General features: G+C 31.8%; 3 protein-coding genes and 3 non-coding genes across 6 annotated transcripts; all 6 read left to right on the forward strand.

Moving 5' to 3' along the window:
- The first annotated feature begins 6,808 nt into the window (after nucleotides 1-6,808).
- LOC133672342 (uncharacterized protein At5g23160-like) lies at nucleotides 6,809-8,157 on the forward strand. The gene is made up of 2 exons (XM_062092727.1): nucleotides 6,809-7,226; nucleotides 7,382-8,157. Exons 1-2 carry the CDS (start codon nucleotides 6,906-6,908, stop codon nucleotides 7,946-7,948), a joined length of 888 nt encoding a protein of 295 aa, XP_061948711.1. The 5' UTR covers nucleotides 6,809-6,905; the 3' UTR covers nucleotides 7,949-8,157.
- Nucleotides 8,158-9,197: 1,040 nt separating this feature from the next.
- Nucleotides 9,198-11,373, forward strand: LOC133672343 (large ribosomal subunit protein eL42). The gene is made up of 4 exons (XM_062092729.1): nucleotides 9,198-9,341; nucleotides 9,993-10,172; nucleotides 10,933-11,007; nucleotides 11,101-11,373. The coding sequence occupies exons 1-4, from the start codon at nucleotides 9,339-9,341 to the stop codon at nucleotides 11,158-11,160; spliced, it is 318 nt and encodes a 105-aa protein (XP_061948713.1). The 5' UTR covers nucleotides 9,198-9,338; the 3' UTR covers nucleotides 11,161-11,373.
- On the forward strand, nucleotides 10,388-10,470 carry LOC133673619 (small nucleolar RNA SNORD34). The gene has a single exon (XR_009835032.1). It is a non-coding gene; the product is annotated as a small nucleolar RNA SNORD34 (small nucleolar RNA).
- On the forward strand, nucleotides 10,578-10,661 carry LOC133673597 (small nucleolar RNA SNORD34). The gene has a single exon (XR_009835010.1). It is a non-coding gene; the product is annotated as a small nucleolar RNA SNORD34 (small nucleolar RNA).
- On the forward strand, nucleotides 10,769-10,853 carry LOC133673620 (small nucleolar RNA SNORD34). Its single transcript, XR_009835033.1, has one exon. It is a non-coding gene; the product is annotated as a small nucleolar RNA SNORD34 (small nucleolar RNA).
- Nucleotides 11,374-16,984: 5,611 nt separating the features above from the next.
- LOC133673381 (ATP-dependent Clp protease proteolytic subunit 2, mitochondrial-like) lies at nucleotides 16,985-20,044 on the forward strand. The gene is made up of 2 exons (XM_062094139.1): nucleotides 16,985-17,487; nucleotides 19,320-20,044. Exons 1-2 carry the CDS (start codon nucleotides 17,040-17,042, stop codon nucleotides 19,736-19,738), a joined length of 867 nt encoding a protein of 288 aa, XP_061950123.1. The 5' UTR covers nucleotides 16,985-17,039; the 3' UTR covers nucleotides 19,739-20,044.
- Nucleotides 20,045-22,000: the final 1,956 nt, after the last annotated feature.

Raw genomic sequence — 22,000 nt, forward strand, 5'->3', positions numbered from 1 at the left:
GATAACAACAACCATCATGTCACAATTAAACAGTAGGATGGGGTCTGTCAAATAAATGCTATGGTCATGTTTTGTCTGAGATACAATATTTAAAATGCATGATACCCAGAGTAAGCACTGCCTGCATCCATTAATTAATGTTCGCTAAATCCTTCAGCTCAAGTATGAATTTATGGAAGCCTATTCTTCCATGTTTTGTTGATAATTTCTACTTGAACTAGTCTTTGTTGGGAATAAATAAATAAATAAAGGTTGAGATTCAGGAAGTTGAAGATCTTCCCTTCTCTGTTTCACTTTGATTATTATTATATTTTTTCTGTGGCATCACCTGACATGGTTGCTACTACCTTTTCATTCTAATCTGGCGATTGACGATGTCTAAGACTATTATCTAGTCTTCAGAATAAAAGGAAATTGAAAGGTTTTTCTTTTATTATTAGAGAAAGAGAGAGCGTGTTCGAGTAGGTAGAAACCAACCAAATTAATACGTGATCAACACTGGTTTGGATGTCAAATCATGCACGCATATTATAAATTTTTGGTGAAGGGGTATAATTTAACTAGTAAGATCTCAAATTTACTTTTAAAAAATTATTAACTTGAGTCTTATAAATCTTACAATCACTGAAAATTTATATGATCATTAACTTTAGAGCTTATGTAATTAGTTAAAATGCGTGCAAGCTCACTGGATATATATGTTAATCTATATAAAAAAAATCAATAAATCTTAAATTTAAAAGTAATTACGTACCTATCTTATTTTTTTTTTAGTTTAGCGTGGATGTCCGGTCCAGCTTGCGCGCACCTCGACTAATCCCACGGGCCCTGAAGTTAACGACCATGTAAGTCTCTAGTGGCCATCATATGAGCAATTACAGGGCTCGAACCTGAGACCATAAAAAAAACAAACTTTTTGATTCTAAACTTTTATCACTGAACCACCACGTTACGTACCTATCTTATTTCCATGGCAGCATGTGAGTCACGTTTCTATCAACTGTGCAGAACCTGATCTTTCCATTGCCATCATTGTCTAGTGTAACAGAGCCTGCTTAAACACAAAATTATTATATATTTATAATTGGAATATGTGGGCTATGAGAAGACAAGGAAAAGATTCATCATATTTGTTATTGTTAATCATTTTTTAGCTAGATCAGCGACTTCGCGTGCTCCGGATATCTTTTAGTGCCCATCAAATATGCATTCATACCTCCTTAAATTTCTATATACTATCTGTCATGTTTCAATGGGCCACTATGCTAATAATTAAGATCCTTCATTTACAGCAACATTTAATTATTGATTAACCCTAACTGGATTCAACTAGTTTTTTACTCGCAGTAGAAAGTTTCTTTTAACCTTATAAAATATAAACACGTTAGAAAGTAAAAAATTAGATGTCAATTGGCTAAAATACTTTTAAAATATTTAAATAGTGACATGTTAGAGAATATATTCTTCTAAAACAATTTTTATGATTTTTTCAAGAGACAACAAACAAATCAAGAAAAAGAAGGAAAAAAAAAAAGCTAATTGACACCAAACCAGACTAAATTACCATGCACACGCCATAAAAAAAAAGATGTCTAAACAAATCAAATGATACAGTAGAAGCATGATTTTGACCACCTGAGTCATCAACATATACTGTTCGAATGAGACAAAGCAGCTCACGTGTTGACGCATGTCACACACGTGTTAGTAGTTTTTTCTTATTTTATTTTATTTTATTTTTAAAAGCATGAAAATACCTCTAGGATTAAATGATAATAACAAAAAAAAAACTATCATGAAACTACCAATAAACCCTTGAAGTCAAAGTTTAAAAAAAATGATGGTAAGGTCAATTGAGTCATTACAATATTTATAATAAAATGAAGTTCCTATAAAACCTCTCGGGTTACTTTTTTTACTTTTAAAGACAATTGATTTAATTGTTACAAAAAATTAATTGCAAATTAACCTAGTTAAAAAGACTATTTCACCCCTCAAGTCTAATTCATCTTAATTGTTTTTTATTAAAGACAAGATTGTAATTTTATTGTCATAATATTCATTGCAAATCACAGAGGAATATGTACAGTGCTTTTTCCATGCAATTTAAGTTTATGTAATTAATTACATATGTCAGCATTACTAACCAATCGTTGTCTACATTAACTAGCAAATTAGTTATGCTCTCCTCTCGAAAGCTTTGCCTCTCGAAAGATTTGAATTTTAAGTTTGGATTATTATAAAAATAATTTTCTCCTAATCATATAAATCCAATGTAAAAAACTGTCTAGCATTAGAGTTGGTTTGGATATATGGAATTTAATTCGAAACTATCTTTCATGGCAGCAGTAGTGTTTCTTGATGCTAGAAAGGATAAATTCTTCCCCTTCCATATGAAATCTATAGAATCTCTTAACTTATTTTTTTATTTAACTCGGGTTTTAAATTGAATTGAGTGAGATTTTCTCTTGCATGGCTTAGTTAATTTGATGAATTTAAAAATAACCCGAACAATCTGTAAAAATATAGTTTGGCTTTAAAAAAATTCAAGATGATATATTATTTTTAATATTAAAACTGTAACTAGATTAACTGGGGTTAACTCATCAAACTCACAAGGCTTACGGACTCCATTTAGTTTAATAAATTTGTTTTTTAGAACTATTTTTTATTTAATTATATGAAAAAATAGACACTTGTAAAATCAAGCATTAATCCAATATCGTGATATTTGTTTGAGACAATGATAACCCCATAAAAAACAAATAAAAAAAATTATGAAACACTATTTCCAATCAATCAAAGTTAACCCGCTAAATTCGTTATCTGAGTCATGCACTCCATTAGGTTAATAACTTAGTTTTTCATGAAACTATTTTTTATTAAATTATATGGCGCCAAGAATATAAGCTTGCAAAATTAAGTATCAATAAAATGTTGAAATGATTTTTTGAGATTGTAATAGCTTCATAGAAAACAAATCAAAATAAATTATAAATACCGATTCAAAATTAACCAAATATTAAATAATAAAATTAAAAATAATAATTAAAAATTTAATAAAAACCAAACAGTAGAGGATAAAACAAAAACAATAGTCCATGTGTACAAGCCTACGTGACCAACACGCCTAGACCTTTACAACTAAACCCAAGACCACACACATTAAACATATTTTTTCATATGAAAAATGGCTGAAAAATCAAAGTTGGGTTGGATATGAAAAATCTATTTTTTTCATATTTTGATCCAAAAACACCAAATACACATTATTAACACCTAAATAAATCAATCTCTCAACCCTAGAATCCTAAATTGCTCCAAAAACACTAAATTAAACATAAAAAAATCTCTTCCGACATAGATCTACCTTTTTAGATAAGTGAAAGGTCTAAAAACACCACAAAAAAATTTTCTTTATCGAATGAAACCTGTTGACACAAAAAAAAAAAATTAATGGTCGGATTGTGGTCAAACAACAATTTCCTCTCTTCTCAATCGTTTTTCGATAAATTTCTCTCTCATCTCTCTAACTCATGGGCTAATAAATGAATAAAATAAACTTTTAAATGAAAATAAGAATTTAAAATTTTTGAGAAATGTCATGAATTTTCTCCATATTTTATATGTTGATCCTCTCACTTTAAATTTTGACTTTGTAAGATGAAAACTTCATCTCATTGAATTATTAGATCCAAAAATAATAAATCAAAAAATAAAATAAAAAAACTCCTTGAATGTTTAAATAAAAGGGTTTAAAAATTACTATTTATATAAATAGTGAAACACCATAAGAAAACCCAGATAATTTAGTGTTGTAAGAAATGATCAACCTAAGAAATCTAGTTAAATAACATTTTCTTGCGGTCTTTCTTTTTTTCTTCTTATTTTTTGTATATTCTATGGACTATGATGTCACGTTCTGTTTAAAAATAAATCTACCCTCCAAAGACAACATGCAGCAAATTAAAGAGTTTATACAGAAAAAAAATAAATAATTGGAGCTGATGATCGCATCAATTTGCATAGAAACTAGTCGCCGTGGACCTGGCAAAACCGCGTCCTGTGCCACGAAGTCCTAGCCATCCAATGAAAAAACCATGCATACAAATTGCTAATACAAGAAATTATACCACCAACTAATTAATCATATGATGTAATTGATGATGTCTTTTTCCTTACAGACCTATGGTCATCAGCCACCTTTTTAATTAATTAATAGAGACTTTAGCTAATAATATATATATTATTTATAGCCATCTAAATTAACTCCTTTTGTACATTAAACATAACTAATTATATCATGTTTGTTTTTATGTTTTAAAATTTTTTTATTTTTTTATTTTAAATTAATATTTTTTTGGTATTTTTTTAGATCATTTTAATACGCTAGTATTAAAAATAATTTTTAAAAAAATAAAAAAAATATTATTTTAATACTTTTCTGAATGAAAAGCAACTACAACTATACTTCCAAACAGCCGTTTATAATATATTAATTTGCATGCTTTGCCTATTAATACAAGCTCTTCCATGAACTAATTGTCTGACTGTTGTAACTACCTTCTAACTATAAATCACTCGACTATAACACGTGCTTATTAATCCAACTAGCTTCTGTTATTTACATGATCACGTGATTGATTTATTTGCGAACCACTTCATCTCTTTCATCACCATTTCCAATTGTGACTTTTTCATCCGAACTCGCTGCTGCACAGTTTCCTCCACAGTAGCCATTTTAGGCTGCCATTTTTCGAAGATAACCTAATCGTAACTCGATCGGCAGATAGGACGAAAATCTAGCTAAGATGTTTGTTCGAAGAAACGTTATGGGCCCACCGATCGATAACGGTGGTCCGACACTCTCATGTTTGTTCACTTCGTCGAGTGAGCTTGTGTTCATGTCAGGACACTGTGCTTCTAGGTTTGTTGATTTCTACGTATCCTGTGAACTCATCCGTGAGGATATTTTTTAGCATCATTCCTACCATACGAAAGTCTCTTCAAATATATGTGAGTGTTACGAAAATAATGTGACTTGCGATACATAGAGGTATAAAACTCGGACGAACTTGACAGATTAATTAAGACTTAGTTGATTAAGTTGTTGGCTAAGTCAAGTTTTTAAAAAATTTATATGAAATTAACTTGTTTTTGACTCATTTAATTCAGTGGGTTAGTTCCTATGTTAGCTAAAACTTAGTTTGATTTTTAAAAAATTAAATCAAAATAATATCATTGTTATTTTAAAAAAATAAAACAGCTTCATTTTAATTAATTAGTGTCTGTATGTATGTCTATATATATATATATATATATATATATATATAAAAAAAAAAAAGGGAGGATAGAATATAGTTCCTGCGGGCAAGTAGCTAAACTGATGAAAAATAATTAATAAGGGAAGCCGTATCTGAAGTTAAAGCTCTTTCAAACCGTTATATACGAATGATCAACCAGCCGTAATCAAATGAGAGTGAGAAGGCATGTGATGATGGCTTCCAGATTAATTAATATCCTTATCCTCTTCCGTCGAGAGTTTGACAAGATAAACAAGACAGAATATATATATATATATATATATATATATATATATATAGTGCTTTATTTTTATTTTGGAAAAAAAAGAGACTAGTTTGTGTTTTTTTTCCCCACAGAAAGAATAATTATGTGTAAAATGTAGAATATGTGAGTGCTAGCTAAATTAAAAATTTAATTGGTAAGTAATTAATATAATATGCATGTATCCTAGCTAAGATTATGCTATTGTATTGTTTATTTTTATATTTTAAAAGCGTTTTAAAAAAAGTTTAAATTTTATTTATTTTTTTCTTTGCTTCAAATTAATATTTTTTTTAGTGTTTTCAGATCAATTTGATGTAATGATGTCAAAAATAATTTTTTAAAAATAAAAAAATATATTATTTTGATATATTTCTGATTAAAAAACACTTTGAAAAATAATCGTAACCACACTCTAAACACGCTCCATTGGTTGATTCTCCATGGGTAGATTACTGTGGACTTAGCTTTAGTATATTTAATTTAATTTTTTTTAACTATTCACATTTAAATTGATAAATAACAGAAATTCTCAAATTATGTCCATGCCATGCCCATTAAATTATACTTAGAGACAAGTGCAGTGTTTTTCAAGGCAACGTAGAAGGTGAAAACGTGCAAGACCAAACCACTAGGCACGGAACCCCATACCAGATAGGATAAAATTTGGAAACAAATATTTAAAATTATTTTTTATATATTTTTAGAATATCATGATGGCCTGAAATTAAAAATATATTTTTAAAAATAATAAAAATATTATTTTAATATATTTTCAAGTAAAATATATTTTAAAAAACAACAATTCTCCCAAACACCCTTAAAATCTAAAGTCATACCAAACAAAACGTTTTTATTAAGAAAAAAATCATCAAAGATTTCCTTAACTACTAAGATTTAACTATTATATTTGTTTCTTTACTTGATCATCAAGGTGCGCTACTGGAACAATTGTTTAGAATAAATTTGTAATCACAGATATAATTATATTTTGGGTATAATTAATAAGGATACATGAGAAGGATTTCCATGTAATTAAACCAATCAGTTTAAACTTTATATACTAATTAATCTTGATGTCTGTAAGAACGAAAATATTTGGAAATAAACAAAAAAAAATGATTCATACTGTTCCTCGAGCAAACTTTTAGACACTAGACTAAGATTACAAAGAATTAAATAATGAACAGCGTATAGATTTAATTATTTTGACCATTAAAGATTAATACGGTGATTATTTAAGTAACAGTGACCCAAGAAAGAAACCACCCATTCCAGCAGCATTCAATCAATGTTCGAAACTCTCCACATGCCGACTTGATCTTGTCTCCGTCTCTCCCATGGAGCCCGCCTCCTGTCAACGCAAACCCAAAAAAACAAGAACAAAATTCACAAGTTTTCTCGGTTGTTTTGGATTTTCCAGGAAAGCCATTCCATCTCCCGAGAAGAAACCGCAAACAGGTTTGTTTTCTTGGTCTTGGGTTTGCGTCAAGAACTCAGGCGCCAAAACTGTCCCCATAGACTCTACCGTGCCTGGCAGTGACCGAACCTCTGGTGCCTCGAAGCCAAAGCGTCAAAAATCCTTAACCAAACACGAGACGCCACGTCAAACTCCTGCGAGAGTCAGTTCAGATCGAGCACCCAAAGAGATGCCTGGAGAGGTATGTGAAGAATACTGCTAACAAAAATTAACATTTTTGTTTATAAAGCGTATTTTAGCATAATTGAGCAAACTTTAGCGTATTTTAGCATAATTGAGCAAACTTTGGCGTAAGTTAGCATCACTTGAAGGTAGCTGATTATCGTCCTGTTTCAGACATGGTACAGGTCTTCTGAACAAGACATCATCCTCGAAAATGGGAAACTCTCGGATCACGTGGAAACTACAAAGGACGCCACGTGCAAGAAACGATTGTCCTTTTGCCGGAAAATAGACGCTATAAGAACCGGCACTAACCAACCCAGCTCGCCCGAAGTCAAGGAAAAGCCCATTCGAACTGTGTCGATAATAACCCGATCAGAATCCTCCCCCTCACAGCCAGTTGAAAGACAGGCAACAAAAACACCAAACACGGCGGCGAGGTCCCGGGTCACGATTAAGAGGCCTCATAAAGAAAACGATCATCAAAATGGGAAGAAAAGTGACCACCCCTTCGTTGGTATGTCAATCATTATAATGACCATGGTTTTAATGCTGGTATGGGGTAAATTATGTGCCATTCTCTGTACTTCTGCTTGGTTCTACTTCGTTCCTCGACTAAGGAGTGAAGACAGTGTGAGCAATGGTTTGATTTCGGCGGAATCATTTTATGATTCGGAGGAATATAAGAAGAAAGTAGTCATGGATGGATTCCTCGAACGAAGCCGCCGCTCTATATCATGAATTTTGATGTCGTCGACGAATTATCGAATTCTAGATAGCCGCATCAATTATGATTGTTCATATTAGTAGCCTTCAGATTTTTCAAATGTTAGTAGTTATGGCCTGTTTTTTTATTCTTGATGGTGGCATTTTGTGTAAATCGCTTATAGAATATGTCTAGATTTGGCAAATAATCAGTCAAAGTTCTGGAAGTCTGGATAGTTTCTCCATTTCGCTGTTTTCTGATTGGCTTTCACAGGTGTCCCGTGATATGGTTTTTGTCCGTATGGAGAGCATGCTCGCGGCTAATAATAATACATGGCGGTCAGTTCCTGCTGTTTCTTCTTATCGCCAAGCAATTACAAGATGATTTTTTCCGGTGAATGACTCCATTTTAGTCCTTTACAGGTTCCTCTATGATTGATTAGTTAACAAAACGTAGGGCATGGAGATCAGCCCCTGTTTTCCCCTTCATCTTTTCTCTACAAGCTCTTAGAACAAACACAAAATCTGGGTACTTTTACGCATCCATATACTTAGACTTGAGATTCTTAAAAGCATAGGACTTGCATGGTAAGGTTTAAAATATGGAGCCGAAAGAATAGGTTTCTCAATATTTGCATTATTTTACTGCGTTTGAGCTTTGATAATTATATATATAGAAGACACGAGGCAATGGCTTCTCCGCTATCCCTTTTCATGTCATCTTGATACAGAAATCAAATCAAATGATCAGAGAGATAAGAAAAAAAGCCTGCTGACCTTTGAAAGCTAAGCAACGTGACGAGGGAGATGAACAAATTAAGACAAGAAATTAAGAAATGCAACTGCGCGTACAGGTGGAGTCTTCTTCTTCTTCTTTTAATCTTTAGCTGGGATCTTAAGTGCCTCTGTGCTCTTTGCTTATAATGATCAAGATATAACCTAAGATGGATCTTTAAAAAAATATTCTTAATCTCGTGCTATCTGAAGTCACTCTCTTGTCTCTTGCATCTCTTGTAAATAAATAAATTCTATGAAAAAAAAGTTTTCACGTGCAAAAAATTAAATGAAGAAAGAGTCTTCAATTAATCGCTTGTAAAAGAAATGAATACCCTAAACTGATATATCTGATTCCTGTTTGCAAACAGAGAGAGAGAGAGAAGAGTTTGTCGGTAATATATATATATATATATATATATATATAAATATCATATTTTTTTCTTTTTTTAAAAAGAAAAACACCATTTTTTCAAGTGAACCAAAAAAACTGAATTGGTAATAATTTGGCCCAGGCCCAATGGTCCCTTTCAATTCAGGATCCATGATTTGGCCCATAAGTTGCTGTTTAAAATAGCTCTAAACCCTAATCTGCTCTTTCCATTCACCTCCATTTCCTTCGCAGCCGAAGTCTACCACTTCTCTGCCAACAATGGTAACCTGCTCCCTCTCTCTGATTCTCTGTACTATAACATCTTTTTTTGTCGATTTTTACATCTGGGTTTTCTGTTTCTTTCATTTTTGAGGTGGTTTACGGTATAACGATGGAAGCTTTAGTTTTGTTTTGTTATGATTGAAACTGCGATTTATGAAGTTTAGATTCATTGGTTTTAATGTCATCTTCTTTGTTAGAGATTTAGTTTTGTGAATATTTGTTTCTCGATCGTTAACTGTATTGTCTAGTGAGTAGTGCGTGTTGTTAGAGATTTGGTTTTATACACATTTTACTTGAAGATTAGCTGTGTTTATAATGATTTGTGTGTATGAAAGTTCTGATGTTAGTGAAGGTTTGGTTTTAAGATGAATGGAAACTTTTGGAAATGGAGGGCTTGTGGGATTGGAGGTTGCGAGTATTATGAGTTGCGTGATTGAGATGAATGGGTGGACGAGAGAGACATAGCCGGTGGTTTTAGCTGACCTTTAATATAGTAAGAGAGAGTGAATTTAATGTTTGAGTTCCTGCTTGTTTGATGGAAGCATGTTTCAGTTGCATATTGTATTTGTTATGGTACTTGAGAATTTTTCCATAAGGTAATTTATTTATTTTCTTTGTTATTTTGATTGATTAATGACATGTGTATTACAGGTGAACGTTCCTAAGACAAAGAAGACCTACTGCAAGAACAAGGAGTGCAAAAAGCACACCTTGCACAAGGTCACTCAGTACAAAAAGGGGAAGGATAGCCTTGCTGCTCAGGGTAAACGTCGTTATGATCGCAAGCAATCTGGTTATGGAGGTCAGACAAAGCCAGTGTTTCACAAGAAGGTTTGTTTTCTTATTCCTTGCATAAACTTGGTATACTTAAAAGTCCCTCGAGGATTTAGATCAATATTTGAATTTTGTTTGTCACTATATTGTAATTTGCATGTATTCAGTGGCTGTAAAAAATACTGCTAAATGTTTGATTGTGAAGTCTTGATAGTATACATGTTATCACTACCATAGAACATCCTTTTGTGGTTTCAGAGTATATACTCTCAGGAGGCCTATGATGATTAAATTTGCCTACATTGTCTGATCATCTAATGAATGACAGAGACATATAATTAGTTCTGAGGCTTCCTCCTTTCTTTCCTTGTCCTCATGGTTGATATTAAAATGGAAAGCGCTTGCATTTTACTTGTTATACCACCATAAATTATATTTTTGCTATTTCTGAATTCTCTTTTTAGAGGCCTGTGATGATTTGAATTTGCCTACATTGTCTGATTGTCTAACAAATGACAGAGACATATAATTAGTTCTGAGGCTTCCTCCTTTCATTCCTTGTCCTCGTGGTTGATATTAAAATGGAAAATGCTTGCATTGTACTTGTTATACCACCATAAATTATATTTTTGCTATTTCTGAATTCTCTCTTTAGAGGCCTATGATGATTTGAATTTGCCTACATTGTCTGATTGTCTAACATATGACAGAGACATATAAACTAGCTCTGAGGCCTCCTCTTTGTTCTTCACCTTGCATGGATATCTAGTCTTCATGCGTAGTTGAATTTTGATATTGATTTCTCTTTTGTTAACAGGCAAAGACAACCAAGAAAATTGTATTGAGGCTGCAATGCCAGGCATGCAAACATGTGTCTCAGCACCCAATCAAGGTTAGCCATGCAAGCCTTTTTCTTGTTGTGATTTTCGTACCATTTGATTTCAACTGTGCTAATGTTTTCTGTTACTGCCAATGATTTCCACAGAGGTGCAAGCACTTTGAGATTGGTGGAGACAAGAAGGGAAAGGGAACATCTCTGTTCTAAGTGCATCATTTTGTTCTTTCAGGATAATTTTTAGGTGTGTACTGTTTCTAGAACTGAGAAGGCATTGTGGGATAATTTTGTTTGATTTGTTCTGTTCAAGATTATGTATTGATGAAGTTTAAGTCGTTGTGGAAGATTGATTATGATGTTAACCAATGTTGGCCTTGTAGTCTGCCTTTGTTGCTTAATGAAATGGACCCAGTCGTTTCTTGAGTGCTGATTTGGAAAGGTTCCAGTTGACCTCGAGACCGCTAATCCTTTCAATTCTGCTTGTTAATGTGAGAGTCTTGACAGGTGACCCTGAAGCTTGTTCCTCCCATAAGGAAGTGGTAGAGGAGAGGAGCCACCTGATCTATATATCATATCCGATTGCATTGCCGTGCCTATTATTACTGTATTCACTGTCAGTAAAGAAACTGGGCAAATCTGCACAGTTATGAGCTCTGGGCTTCCCATCATTTTATCATGGAAATCAAAACCCTGTTCCCAATCCCATCTGACAAGGGCCTAAGCGCCCCCCCTCCTTCCCAATTGCGGGTTCAAATCTGAGCTCTCATTTTCACGAACAAACCAGAATAACCAGCCTCTTGTAAGTTAGATTTGCTCCCATTTTTCAAAATAAGCTTCACAGATTTACGAATTCCAAGCATCAACCATGTAGAAGATGAATGCAGTCCCGTAACCCATGAATGCCGGAACAAGAACTTCTTAACCTTGAGGAAACTGATGGCCATTAATCTAGACTCTAGTGTCGAAACTTGCTCCACCAAAATTATAGGGTATTTTAGGAAATATATTAAAATCATGTTTTATTATTTTAAAAAAGTTATTTTTTATATCAGTATATCAAAATGATTTAAAAATATCAAAAAAATATATTAATTAAAAAAAATTGAATTCTTTTAAAAATATTTTTAAAACAAAAAAAACAAATAGGTTATATCCAGCATGCTGATTTTGCTCATAAACCATGGAAGAAAAGCTAGAAACAATTCTCCCGTGAACATGTAAGAAATCGAACTAGTATGAAATTCTTTGTGGTCAAATTCTTATAATCGAGATTCCAGCACCAGAGGTAACAAAACGTAGCCTATTTCTGCTAGGATTATAAATTGAGAGACCGTTTGGGAACGCGGCTGCGGCCGCGTTCCCAAAAAATTTGAAAATTTTTTGTTTTTTTTTTTTGCTAAAATTTAATATGGTTTGTACGTTTTGGATCGTTTTGATGTGCTGATGTTAAAAATGATTTTTAAAAAATGAAAAAACATTGTTGGCATGCATTTTGGCATGAAAAGTTATTTGAAAAGCACCCGCAACCACACTGCCAAACACGCTCTGAATCAGCAATAAATATTACACCGCGATTATCATCTTGGACACCATTCTTAGGCATTGGCAACCAATAGAAGGGCTAAAAGCCTAATATTATCCCTATTTTCAGGTTTAATAGTATAGAATTTTATAAGTTTTGTAAGTAGATCAATTTAACCTATAATGATAGATTTATAAAGATTTTTCTTTTCAAGAATATAAATATTCTTTATAAAGATAAAATATTCAGACTTGATAATACTAATATTGCCCAATTTATTTAGCTTGTGAAATAGATTCTTGTATTTTTTTTTTGTTCTTTAATGAATTAAACTGACTTATGAAAAATTAACTGGTTTCATGACATCTTCATTATACTTCTCATTTACAAATCGATATTTGTAGGGTGAGAGTTATTATTCCAATAGTGCTAGTGTCTTTGAATATGTTTTTATAGTGTCACTCTCTTATTAAACATGTTTTGGCTTTTCAAGATTTGTTCTCAATTTTGTCGTGGGTTGCGTGATCACGAGATTCACATCACAATTAACATAATTTAACTCATCAAACAAGTGATTCATGTCATGGACTCTAGTAAGTTTAATACAGTTGTTTTACAAAGATTGATGCTCAAAATCTTAAGCTCCAACCATATATCAAGATGTTTTATTTAAAATTATGATAACCTCATAAAAAGTAAACCAAAACAAATTATGAAAACCAATTCAAATTAACTAAATGTTAAAGGATGAAATTGAAAAAAAAACATGCTAAAAAATTCAATAAAAACTCAATGTTGAAGGAAAAAATTATTAAAAAAATATAAAGAAAAACTTGTGCCTTTAAAAAAAGTTATGGCGCATAAACCTTCCTCCCTAGACTCGTTTTAGTTTTTCTTCCTCCTCATAATCAAATGACTCTTCGTCCTTTACTCTTTTTTTTTTAATAGGCGACATTTTCTATAGTGGAGGTAAACGACTTGTCAGTGCTTGAGCCTCCTCTCCAAAATCCATCAACCATTATGGTGGTAAGAAAATCAAGAGAAGAAAATCACTAAGAAAAATAAAAATCAATTACATAAAAAAATCTAAAAGAACCTCGGTATACTTTTTAGGCATCTTTATAGGTAAAAAAACATTATCATCAAACTTCTCTTATCAAATGAAACCTCTTAACACCAAAACCAGTTTTTTTCACTATAATATGGACAAATTGACAAAATTCTCTCTCTTTACTATTTTCAAGCAACTTTCTCTCTCCTCTCTTAAATCTAAGAATTGGAATGTTAAGAAAAAGAATTTTCATACCTAGATTAAAATTCCAACAATTATGTCGAGGTCTAAACAAAACTTTTTTTCTAAATATGATATTAATCATAGAATTTCTTTTTATTTTATACTTTGGTCATCTTTTGTTTTTTTTCTTAACAAAATTTTAGAAATTGGTCATTAATTTGGACATTGAAGGCTACAATTTTTTTAAAAAAAGTTTGATGACAAAATTAAAAAATATAGATATTATGGATTGTTGTAGTAATTTATCTATTTGTTTTAGTATATTTTATATAGAGGGCTACAGTTTTTTTTAAAAAAAATTTGAGGATAAAATTAAAAATAAAATAGATATTGTGGATTGTTGTAGTAATTTACCTATTTTTTAGTATATTTTATAATGGTCATTTTATTTTCTACGTTATTTATTTTTTATTACATTGAAAAACAAGATTTTTTTATATACTTTTGAAAAGCAAGAAATCTATTTTCATTACATACGAAGAATGCCCTATAATAATCTTACTTACTTGTATATATTGAGAAGTGATTTCTTTTTGTACGCAAGTGTTCATGTGTGCGTGTCTAAGAAACTCTAAAACCTGTGTGCATTTCGTTGTAGCTAAAAACACTATGGAGTCTCTCACATTATCACCATGGACTCACAGTTCATTTTTTTTATTTTTTCATTTTGATCCTATAACTTTTTTTTTTTTGAGTGATTTCACCTTTTTATGGTCAAATTAAAGGGCAATTGCTTCAAATCGTTGAGTAAGGGCAAGATTGAAAGCATGAGACCAAAGTGAAAAGGGTACAGAAAATAGGTGGTGATTTTAAAATTTGGTCAAGAAGTTTAGTTTGATCCTCGTACTTTTAGAATTATAAATTTTTTACCCCCAAATATTTCTAAATTTTGCATTTACAATAAAATAATGTTGAAAGAGCGTATTTTTTTGTTGAAAACATTATCTGGCTCATGGCAAAGCATGAGTCAAATTTCTAGTATTAACAAAGTCTAAAAGGCGTGGGGTTTTCACTAAAGGAATCCATAGTGAAAACCCCATTTTGCCCTTCCAAAATAGAACCAATTAACTTACTATTAGATGTAATTCAATAATTTAACAAGAGTTTATTTGTCATTGTCAAATTTAAAATGAGCAATTAAGTATTTTCACTTTTAAAATGACTATTCTATCGTTGGATTAATTTTTTTAAAAAAAAGTTGATGTGGGCATTTTGTATTTTCAATTTCTTAGGAACAATAAAATGACTTAAATGCCCTTTAAGGTTGACTTTTCTTTAGCTTAAATGCCCTCCAAGGTTGACTTCTCTTTAGCTTAAATTTAGGGGTATTTTTGTATTTTTGCTTGGTTTTTTTTGTTATTATTATTGGTGTAAGAGTAAATTTATAATTTTAAAAATATAAATATTATTAAAATAAATGTGTCACATTTCAATGTGTCGGCCTTTGCACATTTCAAGTGACGTATATGAGGTTGTTCGATTACCAAACACTACTATTTACAACAATGTTGAAACTGTCTTGGTGTCCCCTCCATGATGAAACGGTGTGTGTGGCTAACAACCAGTCGGTTTGGCACCAATGCTTTTTCTTTTTTTCTCTCTTCTTCTCAATTCTCCCGCATTTCTTTTCAAAGTTTCAAAGCATCCCTTCAATATTTTATTTCATTATATTTGGTTTTTGTTTTTTTTATTATTGTTTATTTTATTTGGAATAATTTATAATATTATAATTCTTTTTCAATTTCGTCCATTTTAATTTTTTTATATTTCAAATTTGATCCTCATTCTTTTGATTGCTATTTGTTTTATTTGAAATAAGTTTTAAAATTATTTTTTTTTTACAATTTCATCTTCTTTAAGTTTTTTTCCAATCAAATTTGATCTCTATTTTTTTTATTGTTATTTTATTCACTTTGACAATTTCTTTAAATTGTTTTTCTCCCTGATTTCATCCTATAAGGATAATTTGGTTGGGAATTGTGTTTCTTAATTGATTGAAGGTCTAGAATTTCACAAGTTATGAATTTTAGAGATTAACTAAATTTTAAGAGGTTTGTTCGAGTTTGGTTTTTTTTCTTTTCTTTTTTTTTAAGATAATTTTTTTTTCCAGTTTCAGACTTTAACATTTATTTAATTGAAAATTGAGCTATGTTGTTTTTATTTATTTGCTTTATATAGAATTTGTCACTAATTTTGAAAATGATCTAATTTATCCCGGTTCTTTTTTTTTGTGGTTCTTTGTTGAATTTACTTTGACAAATCTTCTAAATTGATATATTTTTTTTATTTTATCTTTTAACATTAAATTGACTGAGAATTAAATTTTTTTTTAATTTTAATCATCAAGGTGGAGTTTTTTGATATTTAGCTTCATGATTTTCTTCAATTTTCTTTTTATTCATTTATCTTGATGCCATCACTTAAACCGCATATATGACGGGTTAACTTGAGTTGACTCAAGTTTTTTTTTAAGATTGTTTTTTTTTTAATTTAACTTGTTACATTTAGTCCTTAAACATTGGGTTGTTTTGATTTTGAATGCCATAATCTTTTTCAATTTGCCTTTGCAATTATCTGTCTTATTAGGATTTTAAAATATTAAGTGCCCACGTGCGTGGATTGTTTTCGAATCAAATATCTTGATCTATATTTGTATTTTGAGTTTTCTAATTATATCTTGAGTTATCATTAATGACTTTTTATTTATTTATTAATATAAATGATTTTCAATTTATTTAATTAGATACATATATAAGTTTTTTAATTTGCATTTAAAATTTTTATATAAAATAAGTTGGAAAAATCAGCATATTTATATTTTTTTATTAAAAAAAATTGGTATGTGTCAAAGTGCATTTCAGGTGTGTTTGGGAGTGTGGTGCAAACCGCATTTCTAAAAATTTTGAATTTTTGTTTTGCTTAGAATAATTTTTTTATATTTTCAGATCGTTTTGATATGTTAATATTAAAAATAATTTTTTAAAAATAATTTTTTTTTATTTTAATATATTTCTAAATAAAAAATACTTTAAACAATTATTACAATTCTAAACATGCTTTCAAATTGCTTTTACAGATAAATCTTGTTGGAACTCTCTGTTTTTCTAATATTTAAAAATATATTTTTTAATGGTGTTAAAAAAACAAAATTTTAAATATACAGTAGTAGATTATAAAATAAAATAAACTTTTATAAATAAATTACACTCTCTCCTAAAATCCAGTAATCCCAATACTTGGACAATCATTTCTTACAAAACCAAACATACCCTGATGGCCCTCTCCTTAACCACAGAACTCAATCCCCTAAACGCCAGCAAAATCCCCAATTCCTCTCAAACCCTAAAACCCCGTTATCCCTCTCTCAATTTCTCCAAATCCAATCCCAAACCCAAATCAACAGCCATGAAAGCCCTCTTCTCCTCCGCCAAGCTCATCTCTTCAACAACTAAACCAAAACCCTCTTTTCTTTTGACCCCAAAAATCTCAACCACTAGAGCTTACAGTCTAATCCCAATGGTCATCGAACACTCATCAAGAGGAGAAAGAGCTTATGATATCTTTTCTAGGCTTTTAAAAGAGAGAATTGTTTGTATTAATGGTCCAATCGATGATGATACTTCTCATGTTGTTGTTGCTCAGCTTTTGTTTCTTGAGTCTGAGAATCCTTCTAAGCCTATTCATATGTATCTGAATTCTCCTGGTGGACAAGTCACTGCAGGTGACTTGATACTTAAACTTGATACAGTTTTGATTTTTCGAGATGGGTTTTGTTTTGGTTTTTGATTTGGGTTTAGTGAGCGTTTTTTGGTTTGTGGGGGCGGGGTGGGGGTAATCTTGGTGTTTAGTTGCAAAGTTTTTATTTCTTTTTTTGAATTGCTGTGAATTGATTGGAATGGGTTTTGATTTGGTCTTTGTTTAGAGTGTTTGTCTGCATTGGATTTTTTTACATTTTAGTGTGATAGATTCATTTTGAGTAATATTGTGATGCATTTTAACATGGATTTCGTAGGATTTTGATTCTGTTACAAAAGTCTGATATTTGGATTATTGTGGAGTAATATGGAAATTTTGAGCTGTAGATGCCTGATTTTGTTAATAAGCGAGGAGTTTGTGATTATGCCTTGATCATTGAGATGGAGGTTGTGCAGAAATGGAAGTAATTGAGGTGTTTAGTATGATGAGCTTGGGATTTGGGGCATTTTGTGAATCATGGAGGCCATTTATGTGTGCTTTACTTTGTTGGTGGCTAATAGTTCTTTCTCTGGTCCTGTGGAAGAAAATGGAAGCATATGGTAAAATGCTATGTAAATTTTTGATGGACCAGCATAGCTTCAATGATATATGTTTGATAGATTGAATTGATCTTCAAAAAAGTGTAATTGGGCTTTTAGGTTCTTTGTTGAGTGGTTAATAGGGTTAGTGAAATGGCTGACTCATTTTTTGAGTTCAATTTAGTGGGCGTTGCTAAGTGAATGTAATCATTCCTGATTTCTTGGATGAAGGGGGTGACGATAAACAGTAGTCAGATATTATAATTGGAGAGGATAGCAGGTCATTTTTTGGGTGTACACTTTATTTGTTTGCTTTACAGTGTCCATAAAGAAAAGAATTGTGATAGTCAAGAGCTTGTTTCTGGGTAATTGTTAATATTTGAAATACCATTGAAAGTTGTATTATCCACTGGAGAAAGATTCTTGATGTGCTGTTGGATGTGCTCAACTGAACGATTCAACACTATATGATGTCGGCACAGCCTTTCTTATTGAAGCCAATTAGTTTTGTATCATTATTCAACTTATTTTTCTCAAGGTCCTTATGGTTATGGTTGTACAGAAGATATTGAAATTATTTGCATCCTGTCTATAGATTTATGTGCAAGTATATGGTTATGTTGAGGTCACTGCAAGAGCAGTTGAAAGGGACAAAATCTTACTGTTTGCAAATCCTGAAGTAAATGAATATTATCAGTTCATGTGTTTTCATTTCCCCTTAAATCCCTCCCTTGTGAGAAAGAACTGTTGAATTGCTTCTTAGAATGCTCTGTTAATGTTTGTAATGCAATAATATGTGAATGCCAATCACTCTAAGACATGCAGCACATGCTGATGACTAATTATTTTTCTCAAGTTTTCTTGTCTCTGGCGCCTTTCAATTTTGAAGTTAAAAGTAGTCTTGACTATGATGCATATCATTAAGAGCATACAAAGCAAAAGGACGAAGATTGTGTTGAAAAGCGGAAGATCAAACATTGATAACTAATTGAACTCATTCAATTTAATTACAAGCGGTTGACAATTCTATCTAGACATGGCAATGAAGAAATACTGAATGCCATCCAACTTTACAATAGACTATAACTGTTTTCTTATAGCAGGTCTATGCTGTTATATGTGGTATTGGATTACCTGTAGTGGAATCTAGTGTTATGCTTTTGTCGATTTAATTTTGCCTGGATTATGTATCTTGTTTAAATATTTTAACTTTCAAGTCAGTTAATCTTTTAAGGCATGGTTGAGGTTATAATGTCAACTGTTGTGCTGTTTTATGCAGGCCTTGCCATTTATGATACAATGCAGTACATAAGGTCTCCAGTTACTACCATTTGTTTGGGTCAGGCTGCATCTATGGCTTCCCTCCTCTTGGCTGCCGGGGCTAAGGGCGAGAGGAAGGCACTACCAAATGCAACAATCATGATTCATCAGCCATCAGGTGGGTACAGCGGACAGGCAAAGGACATGACAATTCACACAAAGCAGATAGTTCGGGTCTGGGATGCTCTGAATCAATTGTACTGCAAGCATACAGGGCAGCCACTTGATGTAATTCAGAAGAATATGGATAGAGATTATTTTATGACCCCAGAAGAGGCAAAGGAATTTGGAATTATTGATGATGTGATTGATCAAAGACCCATGACTTTGGTGACTGATGCTGTTGACGATGAAGGCAAACAAAAGGATTCAAGCTAGGACTAGAGGGTAAGATCTCAGAAGAAAGGCATTGCAGTCATGTTTTTTTGTTGAAACTTTTCCTGATTTATCTGATTTTACATTTCTGGATTTTGTTGATTCTGAAATATGTTAGGTTCTTTGTTTATCATGATTCCTGTTTTTGTGTTTGGATTTGGTGACAAAAGAAGTTAGTTAAATGGCTATTTTAGCTTTTAGGTACATAAATCTCGAGGAATTCAATTTTCTCCAGTATTTGATGTGCATAGAATGATCTTAAATAATCTTGTGCTTGACTGGTCATAGAAGCTACCAATTCTTGTTGCATCTCTCTCTCTCTCTTCCTCTTCCACAGTTTCTGTCACACCTGTTTTTCTTGGCTTTGTTATGGTGCATTTTTCACACTCATCCATCATTCTCACGTAAATTTAGATCATTGATTATATGAACCAGAAGACAAGCTTTTCAAATATGAACGTATTATGCCGCAGAAGTTCAAATGTGATGCCAGTTCTCTGAGTTCAGCATTAGATGATTAGGGAATCACGGATCTAGTATGAAGAACCAGGTCATACTAGCAATTCTTTTTGTGGCTGTTCACTAGAATGCTCATTGGGCTATATCATAAAGTCCGTTGGGGTCAGTCAGTTAGCTGATTTCATAATTGAAGGGTTGGCTCTTGTTACCTACTACAAGACATATTCAACTTTCTAATGAACCGATAAAAAGATGAAAAGTATGCAGGCAATACGCACACATGCATTGGTGAATAAATATATGATGAATTAATGGAGTAAAGTTTGATGGATTAGCCTTCTTTGATCGCTAATTTCAAGGATTAGTTTGAATGATCAAGGATAGAGGTCGCTTCTTTATGGTTATCCGTTCAAGTTTATGATCTAGCTGAATACAACGTGGCAAATTGTTAGTAACCTTATTCATGTTGTGCCATTTGTTAGAATTAGACTATTCCTCAACATAAATTCTTAAGAGAAAATGTTTGTTTGTTAGATTTTGGTTCATGTATGTAGTAAGTTGATTCTCCATGTTGTCATGTTCATTTCGAATCTAATGAGAATCTTGATGTTTTATAAATTTAAGGATTAAAATGAGGATGTCCTGTGAAAAATTGGACTTAATTTTGATGTGATGGATGCCCACCTAAAAACAAGGAAATTTTTTATAAATTTCATGCTGCTTAGAGAGTAATTATTGATATTTTATGCATGTTTAATATTGTGATGCATGGTATATGTTTTGCTTGAAAATAAATTTAAATAATTTTTTTTATATTTTTGACATTAGCTTTGTTGCACCTGACATCGCGACGCTCTTAAAAAATAATTCAATGAAAAGAATAGATTTTGACATCTTGTTTTTTGATGGAAAAAAAGGTGGTGTTTAAAGAGTCGCCACTTAATATTATGGTCATTAGAAATCTTAACTAATCCACAGAGATTTTATGGTACGGGACTGATTACATAAAATGAAAGATATTATCACTCCTTAAATGTACTGCATGAGGCAGATTGAATTGATGGTTTTGTTTTAAATTGTTAACAGTTTGTTGGTTTATGTTATGATGGTTTGCTTGTAATATTCTTGACTCTGACGTCAGTGAATATTCAACTACAGATACTTCCAACTTTGGCGTTGGTAAATATTACGTAGCCAAAAATAAAATAAAAACGAACAGTATTCCTGATTTTGATGGAAGTGAATAAACCAATAAGATGAATTTAAATATATGCATGAATATTCTTGACTCCTTTTCCTGGTTTTTTCTGTGTTCTCCCCTGGGTTTCTCCTCCGATTTTTTCTCTGGTTTGTGTTCTTTGGCCCCCCCTCTCGGTCTCTCTCTATATACTCTCTGTCTATTCTCTCCTTCCTAGTATGTGTGTCTGTCTCTCTTCCTTTTTTTGTCCTTTTTTTAAGTCTGTCTACGTGTTACTAAGTTTTTCTGTTCTCTCTAGTTTTCTTGCCTTTTTGTTCGCTCGTTCTTGGTTCTCTGCTTTCTTGTTTTCTCTCTGTCTCCCCTCTGTATTTTTACTTTTCATCTCCCTCTCTCTCTACTGGTTTATTTCACTTTGGTTCTCTATTTTTGTTGCTCTAGTTCTTCCTTGGGTTCTAATTGCCTTCTCTTTCTTTCTTTGTCATCTCTTGTCCACCCCGGGCCCCCGCGCAATTCTCTGTGGCTTTCTCTAGCTTTTAAAAAGCTAGAGGATGGCCTCTGTTCATGTGTTCGTGCCTCATGATTGTGTGGCACAAACTCCTCTGTTTCTT

This window comes from Populus nigra, chromosome 14 (genome assembly GCF_951802175.1).
Source record: "Populus nigra chromosome 14, ddPopNigr1.1, whole genome shotgun sequence".
NCBI classification, from domain to species: domain Eukaryota; kingdom Viridiplantae; phylum Streptophyta; class Magnoliopsida; order Malpighiales; family Salicaceae; genus Populus; species Populus nigra.

Coding starts and splice junctions, on each gene's coding strand:
- LOC133672342 (XM_062092727.1), top strand. CDS start 6,906: ATGGAGCCCGCCTCCTGTCAACGCAAACCCAAAAAAACAAGAACAAAA. Junction 7,227..7,381: donor CCAAAGAGATGCCTGGAGAG/GTATGTGAAGAA, acceptor GTCCTGTTTCAG/ACATGGTACAGGTCTTCTGA.
- LOC133672343 (XM_062092729.1), top strand. Junction 10,173..10,932: donor AGCCAGTGTTTCACAAGAAG/GTTTGTTTTCTT, acceptor TTTTGTTAACAG/GCAAAGACAACCAAGAAAAT. Junction 11,008..11,100: donor TGTCTCAGCACCCAATCAAG/GTTAGCCATGCA, acceptor TGATTTCCACAG/AGGTGCAAGCACTTTGAGAT.
- LOC133673381 (XM_062094139.1), top strand. CDS start 17,040: ATGGCCCTCTCCTTAACCACAGAACTCAATCCCCTAAACGCCAGCAAA. Junction 17,488..19,319: donor TGGTGGACAAGTCACTGCAG/GTGACTTGATAC, acceptor TGTTTTATGCAG/GCCTTGCCATTTATGATACA.